General features: G+C 39.6%; 2 protein-coding genes across 3 annotated transcripts in view; both read right to left on the bottom strand.

The window, feature by feature from the left end:
• Positions 1-2,112: 2,112 nt before the first annotated feature.
• Positions 2,113-5,127, bottom strand: LOC113969554 (centrosome-associated protein 350-like). Of its 2 annotated transcripts, XM_027687397.1 has the most exons (4): positions 4,766-5,127; positions 4,234-4,365; positions 3,686-3,811; positions 2,113-3,405 (listed from the first exon to the last, which is right to left on the bottom strand). In XM_027687397.1, the coding sequence occupies exons 1-4, from the start codon at positions 5,030-5,032 to the stop codon at positions 3,250-3,252; spliced, it is 681 nt and encodes a 226-aa protein (XP_027543198.1). In that variant the 5' UTR covers positions 5,033-5,127; the 3' UTR covers positions 2,113-3,249. The 2 variants fall into 2 exon arrangements, with proteins under 2 accessions (XP_027543198.1, XP_027543199.1); XM_027687398.1 differs by lacking the exon at positions 4,766-5,127 and having other exon boundaries at positions 4,234-4,386.
• A 3,039-nt stretch (positions 5,128-8,166) lies between these two features.
• Positions 8,167-8,270, bottom strand: part of CCDC187 (coiled-coil domain containing 187) — a 30,556-nt gene continuing 30,452 nt past the window's right edge. Inside the window, exon 23 of the mRNA XM_027687933.1 lies at positions 8,167-8,178. Within this exon, the coding sequence (XP_027543734.1) occupies positions 8,167-8,178 (12 nt within the window). The remainder of the gene's footprint in view (positions 8,179-8,270) is intronic.

Here is an 8,270-nt window from a genome sequence, read left to right as displayed (position 1 = left end):
GCAAGCTCTGAGTGATGTCTGAGTGCCAGAAAAAACAAATTACTTGTTGGTAGAGTTGTTAAGGTCTAGGGCTGGACACACTTCAATGGTCTCGGCCTAGGGAGAAGTTAAAGCTTGGGAAGAAAGACGTACCACTGATAGGGGTACAAAGAACGCACAATTTACGGGCCACGAGGACATTCTGCAGAACTCCACGACCCACCGTGGTCCCTTCCGACCTGACCCATCCTGTGATACTTTGAGATCGCTCGGTGGCCAAATTTATGTGACAATTGATATGGAAACAGAAGTTTCAACTTCACAGAGCTTCTCACTGAGAAGAGTTGAACACCTTGTGGCCTCTGAGTTGAGAGCTGTTTCATCCCAAAGTACCTCTCTCAGCAGGGAAGAGCCATTTCTCCTCAGACTGAGTCTCTGATCAAAGGCTGCACTTGGGCAGGTTGATAAAAACTCCGTCCTTTCCATAAATTGAGGTTGGATGTGCACTAGTAATGGATTTTAGCACCTTTTATAGCTCTGGCCACGGTATGGACATCTCCTTTCATTTCTAAATACAGGCTTAAGAACTTTCATTACATTAATGGGAGGCAGAAAACCAACAACACCCCCAGAGGACAATTTCAGAGGAGTTTAAAACTTAGATAATTAAAGACTGAGGTGTCTGAAAATATAATTCTTGCTTCTGTTACTCAAAAGCACTTCTTTTAATCCTTGAAGAACAAGTAGGAAACAAACGGGCCTAAATTCTTACTTCAGGCCCACCAGTGTAAATCCAGAGGTTATAATTTAATTTATCATTGTTTCTGGTCAGTAACCCACAGACAATACAAGGGTGGAAATTTAATTACAGTAAAATTTCTCTGAGACTTGAGTAACAGATTCTCCCCTTCTGCCTTTTCTTTTCCTGATCATCTCTTTTTTTGACCATTAATATCTGAAGTGGTTCAGTCACATTTCTTTTGATCCATATCCCCCACTACAGGCTAAATGATTTCTTATATCACATCCCAGCTTTGGGGTTTTCTGTCTCTTTTTCCTGGGTACAACAAGCAACAAAATAGATGGGTACAAGAGCAGAGTCCAACAGCTTCAAAGAATTGAAAAATCCTGTGGCAGCTGCTAATTAGGATTTTAAAAATCTACAGTGCCAAAGATATTTTAGAGCACATTTTATTCAGAAGAATTGTTAAATGTATAAAGATGAAAGAGATGGATTACAGGAAAATTAAATGTAGGGTTTAACTGAGAAATAATCATTTTCTATGAAAGATAATGACTCCTCTTGAGGCTACTATCAAGATTTATTGACCCAGGAGGTTAATATTGATCAAACCCAAGGCAAACAAAATATTAGACCTTGAAGGAGAGTAATCTTGATATTGAAGTCTTGCCACTGAGTGAACAGGTCAATATATCTGGGTGCCAGAATCTCAGGTTTTGAGCACAGAATGGTGGGGGATATTAAACATGTCTGACATGTTCTGTGTATGCACTTTTTATTCTCATCAGGAGTTACTTTATGGCTGTGTCCTTCCCTGCAGAGCATCTTGTGAGGGTTCAAGTTTCACTCACAAACCTAATTGCAAATATGATGGTTATCAGCCTCAGGTGGAACATAAGGCACCAGTCTGAAATCAAACGAGTCCTTCAACTATTATTTCTTATATAAGTGATATTTTTAACACAAGGATCCTGCTGCTGCTGTAAAAGCAGAGTGACAATAAACTGAAAAACCAGAGCACTTCAATATATAGATTTGTCATTGTATCCCACAATCTGCAAGTCCAGGAGAAAAAAATTGAGTTAAATTCTACTATAAACTGACAATAAGAAAACAAATAACTTATCTGGATTAACTGATCAATGAGGATAAAAGTCAGAGACTTAAGAAAATGTACCACTAGGGACATGAAAATAGTTCCTAGGATTAGATCAACAGTTAATAAGCTCAGGGCAGAAGTTGCCTTTTTATTTCTGTTCATATGGCAACAAGCAGGGGAGGGTTTAATGTCCTCAGGAACTGTCTGCAAAACAAAAGTACTCCCAGTCACTGCTGAGAATAGCAGCCTGTGATATAATCTGCCATTCCAATTGATTTCAGAACAAATAATGTTTTACATGTGGTTTATTTTGTTTATTCAGGAAAGAATACAATATGAAACAACTGAGCATGAAAACAACTAAGGCAAAATAGGTGGGACAGCAATTTACAGAGTGAACCAATTACCATGCTCAGGGAATGCTTTTAGTTCCTTGTTAAAATCTTGGTTTTTCCCATTTTGCCATTACAAAAGGATTATTGATTTCCTCTGTTTTGCCAGTTAAAGTACATCCTCAGCACCCTATGTTGAGATGTTGTAAGAATGCAACAGACTCATGTGATAAATAACCCAAATCACATGCACATATTTAACTGACAGACACTCAAGTTACTGATAGAAAAGTCTCCCATTTAAAGTGCATTACATCAGTATTTGTCTCATTTACATAACATTATAGACATTTAAACTGAGTATCTGGCTCTGGGTCCTGCCATTCCTTATCCACATCTCTAAAGCCTTCTGCAGGCTATTTTTAACCAGTTCCACAGTGTATTAAAAAAAAAATAGTAATGCACACTTTTAAATCTGTTGCACCCATCAGGAAAAGTTTTAGACTTGTTCCAGTTAGAGGAGTTTATTCCAAACTACAGAGGCCCACAGCAACTCAGGATCTGGGAGATTTAACTCCATCTGCACATTTACATTCTTCAGACAGTCACCAAGGATTTTCTGAACACAATTTTCAAAGCATGATTCACCTGTCATCGTTCACAACCTGAGCATGATAACAAAAGTAAGATCATTTGCACACAAATTGGTTCTGAAACCTGTTTGTAGAGACTTGTATACAATTTTAAAAACACATTGTGCTCTTCAGAGCAGATAAAGTGCAGTCTTAAATAATAATAAAAAAAGAATAAAATTTCCCCCCTTTGGAATCTGTGTGACATCTAAGAAGACCGTTGATCTTAATGAGCCTTCCCAAAGCACAGAACACAAGGAGAATATTCTGTGTAATATTTTTCTGTCTGCATAAGTCTCTCCTTGATCCTTTCATAAATATGAATGTACAAATTAGGCCAAGGCCACACTGGTATTGGGTACAAATTCAGAGCTAAAGTTCTTAAATCACTCATTTCTTGACTGAAAAATAAAGGAAAAAATCAGAGATTAAAATTCCTCCATTAGGGCCCATGAGGAAAAACTTCTAATCACAGGCTTTTCTCAGATAAATCTTATTAAGAACTCTGATTGTATCAAGGATCAAGCTATTAAATATGCCTTCAGTCATCCTCATCTTCACTGTTAATTCATCATCACCATAATAAGTCCACTGAGACTCTTCTTTACGGAGCTCCTGAATCTAAAATATAACAAGAATAAGCTCAAGAGGAGGAATATGGTTGGTTCTGAAAGGTACTGAAACACTGTACCCAATCCAACAGCTTTATATATGTATATAAGACATATAATAAAATATTTTTTATATATTGCTATATTAAACTACTCACCAGAACGGGAAATACTAGATTTATTATTGCAAGTGTGCTGAAAAGAAAAGCAATAACTTGAAGTTCTGAAGTAATTAAGAAAATATGATTCTCACAAAAGCACAAGACTTTCTAATTTGGAAGTCTGCTTACCAGAATAAGGTCCAGTCTGTCTCTCTTACAGTTTCCATACTTGGTCATATTTAGGAATTTTCTTTTCATTTCTAAGTCATTCTTTTCCAGGTTCATTATTTTAATAATTTCACCCTGAACAAACGTCTACAAAAGAAAAAAAGGCTGGAAAGGATTTGCCTCATAGGAACTGTGGCACTGTGAATGTTGTAGATCAGTGACAGGCACTGAAGATTCAGCTTTGAGGCCAGAAAACTCCCCAAGTTTAAGAACTGATCAATATTGGCCAATCAACACATTTTAGTCATAATATTACTTTTAAAGTTAAATCTAAAGTAGTCATAATTAGGATGATTTAGGCTCATTCCTCTACAGAGCTCCATACATTTGGAATCTTTTGACTGATCAGCTCAGTCTGTATTTATTCAGGCATTTCAGGGCAATGCTGTTTTCTTCCCCAATCAGTTCCACTGCCATAACCCTCCCAAATTTCCCATTTCTCATTGCCATTGCAACACCTGCTCTCTTCACTGACTCTTGTTACTGTACTTCACATTCCCAGAACGTACCTTGACATCACTGACATCTGTTCTCCTGGAACAGCGAGATCCCACGTTTATTTTCATCCACGGGAAAGTGTTTGGATTTGCAGTCACTTGATATTCTGCACGTAACAACTCCCGGGTCAAATCAAATATAACCTGGAACAACAAAACCACAGCACTGACACAACTGAACCTCTCACCGATGCCCTTTCAAACACTTTCTCAGCACTTCTGAAGGATTTTGGAGGGTGACAGGAGAGGTTTGAATCTTAGGGCAGGATTTCCTGACAGCACCTGCATCACTGAGGTTCCTACAGCTGGTGTCAGGTGTCCAGGGTCTCAAGTCTGAAGAACTCTGGCAAAAGCCTTGATTCACAGCAAGAACCTCTATTCTACTGGAATTATTTTGCAGTAGATCACCAGCTTTACTTTGCAGTACCTTCCAGTGTTCCTTTAGCTACACTTTGTGTTAGCAGTCAGATTAATATTAAATATTATCTGAGTCAGCTTACAAAACACCAGAAATGTTAATTAACAGGTGGTGCTTTAAAAATACCTGATTATACATCCTCTTGCTTTCTGCTTCCAAATCATTCCCTGGGAAATCGTTACATTCAGAGAGCTTTGGCACACTGATGCTCCTGAAATTTGAATTTATGTTTTCTGGGGTCCATAATTCTTCTACAGCACATCCAGACAAGTTTCTAACGTAAGAACTGTAATGTGGTATCACAAGAGGAACTTCCACAGTTTTCTTCCAAGGAGCTGAGTGCCACTGATCTAATTTGTACAAGTATTGCTTTTGTCTTTGTCTCACCAGCATATGTTGGTCAGAATTAGGCTGAACAAAGTCTTCAGAGCTTCCAAAAACACCAGCATCAAGGATTTTATTGAGGAACTTCAGGAGAGAGGAAAAAAAAAAAAGGCACCAGATGATATACTCTATGTTTTCCCACAATTTTTAGAGGTATTGAGATTATTAGCAACTAATTAAGGTTACTTTTAAAACCGTCTTCTTACTCATGGTCTCATAGAAAGCCTTAGTGATACATCATTTAAAAAATACCTATTTTAACTGCATTGGGCAAAATTCAGAATTAGGAAGAATTCCAAATCTGAAGTTCCATGAAAATTTGACATTTTGAAACATTTTTGTTCTAAAGGTGGACTGCTCTCCCCCCAAAGCAGTTTTCTCACAGCCAGGAGCTGCAAAGGACTTAGGCAGAGCTGACAAGTGCCCAGGTTTGCTCTGAAATGAATCAAAATCAAGTTTGTGCAGATTTATCAGTTTTGACAAGTGACAAATTCCAACAGGGAAGTTCCCATTTGCTTTGTTTGGACTATCTGTAGCTCTTATCCCCATGCTCAGCTCATCCTTTCCCCTCATACACATGCTATCCAACTGGCCGTGGGATAATTCCTTAAATGAGGAATGGGTCAGATTAAGGCAGAAACCTGGTTCCTAAGGTTGACACAATGTAATTTTCATGAATGATGAAAAACTGGGCCACACAAATTCTTGCCTGTATAGACCCAGCTTCAGGTCCAACGCTTTAAATAAAAACTCTCCCACTGTACTTACTGGCAGAGTGGTTGGAGAAGTCTCTGAAGATAAATGAAGTATCTTATCTGCTTTTGATCCATGTTTTCTTTTAATCTTCTTATATGCTTTAACTGCATCATCTATAAATTTAGTTACAATTCTTTCTGCTACTGTGTGACAACCATGAATACAAAGCGTATCAAAATCACCCAGGAAAACATCAGAAACCTTTGCTGATGGTTCAGATAAGACAGCAGCTGAATTTTCTTTGAGGAGAAACAGTTTCTGATTGTCTCCTTGCCTTAGGCCTTTGCTGTAATTCATCATGTCCTTTTCAAAGGCACTTTTATATTTGTGTTGAGCTGTTTCAGAAAATGCAATTAAAACGTCAAACAGAAGTTTTTTACCGAGTTCACTTGCAACATCATCAGCAAGTTTAATTCTTTTCTGATCCTCTACCAAGCAACAAATATTTTTGCTTGTGTTTACCTCATCTGTGTTATTGGTCTTGCTTTTCATTGGAAGCACAGCTGCAATTATCCTTTGTCTTATTTGTGCCAGTTCTGTTTTTTCCTTATCTGATCCCAAGCACATTAAGTTCCTTTGACAGAGAAATTCTGTACACTTATACTGGTTGCAATGTGGAAACTTTTGATCTTTTCTAGACAGCAAGGCAGAGTGTAACCTGGGCTGGCTTTCTTTTACTTCTGAACCTCCTGCACTTTTTGTGTCTTCTGCTTTCTCCTCTGTAAACCCCACTCTCTGCTCATCACCTCCAGAATATCTGCAGTCCCCTTTGAAGGGTTCATCATCACAGGAGTCAGAGTCTTCATCCCCAGTGGAACTGGAAGTCTTTTTATTATCCCCCAACAGGAGTGAGATCTCCTCAGGCCTGACAAAGACACACTCAAAATACTTCACCCCTTGGTAAGTTCCAGCACTGTCACCTTCAGCTTTGTCCAGTGCAACACCAGCCCAGTGGCCACTGGCAAAATGAGTCTGTCCTTTGAACATCAGGGTTCCAGGCTGGCTCTGCTTTACCAGCACTCTGTCCCCAATTTCAAATGATAGCAATGGGTCATCACTGTCCCCCTCAGTGCTGGGCAGCATGAAGTGTGTTGTACATTGTTTCATTAATAAGTCAGGACTTTTACTGGCCTGGCCAGAAGAAACAGAGTTTGACACAGGCTGGAGCTCCAAATGCTGCAAAGGTGCCTCGTGTTCTCCTTGTTGGTGTTCTGATAAGTCCTCCTTTGAGCTGGAAATGGCTTGAAGTGAAGATTGTTCTGAGAGACAACCAGCCTGAGTTGAAAAAGCATCAATTGTCTCTTGACTGAGCAGGGGAAATTCTTGAGGCATGATGTTATCAGGTAATGGGGGTAATGCATCCATTGTCAGTGATATATCTTCATCCATACCCTGACCGGCCTCTGAGCCTGTCATTTGTTCTGGTGGGGATGGGAAATCATCTGTGCTGGAGGTAGGATCATCATTTTTCGTTGCACCTGCACCTAAAGAGCGAGGACGAAGATCTTCACTTGGAAATGACAAATCCTTTTTGTTAGAGGATGGCAAGTCAGCACTTCCATAGGACAATACTTCATCCACGGGAGAGAGGATTTCCGACAAGGCATCCTCAGCAGTTGGAGAGAGACCCTTATCACTAATAGAGGTTGCATCATCTTCTCCTTTGGAAGAGCAGTTCTCAGCCTGAAACAATTGCTTTTTTGAGGAGGCAGAAGAAAAGAGTCCCCTCTGGGGAGACAGACTTGTTAGCAATTTGTTATTTGCAAAATCTCTGTCAGGCAGAAAAGAAACAGTGTTCCCAAGCTGGTCAGTAACTAAATTTCGATGTTTCAAAGAAACTGTTGGTGGAAAACCCATGAGGTTTCTATTCTGATTCACAAATGAACAGTTAATTTCCCCTAACACTCTGTTAGTCGTAGAATTAGGTTTCTGCTGTTCATAGATCTTAGGTGAGTAAATATCATCACTGCATGAAGAACTGGCAGATGCATCATTACCCTGTTTTGTGACCTCCTGAGGACAGGATTTGTTTCTACTGGAGCTTCCAGAGGCACCCAGATGTGGCTCATCCATTCTCTCCTCAGGGTTATCAGACTGGGAGGAACGTGCTGGCTTGGTTTTGGAGGCATTTGCTTTGTCTGCTGGAATGAAAGAAAGCAGATGATCAGTGCAGCCACGATCCAACACATCTCCAGGGTATTTCTGGGAGTGTGATGAAATCTCAGCGCTGTCATCTTCAGGCAGTTCATGTTCATCAGTAAGTGATGTTTCCTTTCCATTACTTATTGCTATTGGCACCTCTTTTGAAAGATCAGGAAACACATCACCACTGTGATGGACAAACTCTTCTGGGACACTGACAGCTGTGCCCTCTCCATGTTTCAGCTCTAATTCTGAATCTGAAATGGAGCTTTCCGAGATGTCAATCCGAACTGCAGACACCCTCTGAAATTCTGGGGGTGAAGAGGCTGATTTGGCACTTTCACATTTC

This window comes from Neopelma chrysocephalum, unplaced genomic scaffold (genome assembly GCF_003984885.1).
Source record: "Neopelma chrysocephalum unplaced genomic scaffold, ASM398488v2 Primary Assembly neopelma1_74, whole genome shotgun sequence".
Lineage (NCBI taxonomy): Eukaryota > Metazoa > Chordata > Aves > Passeriformes > Pipridae > Neopelma > Neopelma chrysocephalum.
This window is presented reverse-complemented; position numbering and strand designations above follow the sequence as displayed.

Bases quoted from the DNA above. Each gene is read 5' to 3' on its own strand.
- LOC113969554 (XM_027687397.1), bottom strand. From the start codon at position 5,032: ATGCTGGTGAGACAAAGACAAAAGCAATACTTGTACAAATTAGATCAG. The intron at 4,366-4,765 runs GTATTTTTAAAG...TTGTTGTTCCAG, and splicing joins GCAAGAGGATGTATAATCAG to GTTATATTTGATTTGACCCG. The intron at 3,812-4,233 runs GTACGTTCTGGG...TTTCTTTTGTAG, and splicing joins CAGATGTCAGTGATGTCAAG to ACGTTTGTTCAGGGTGAAAT.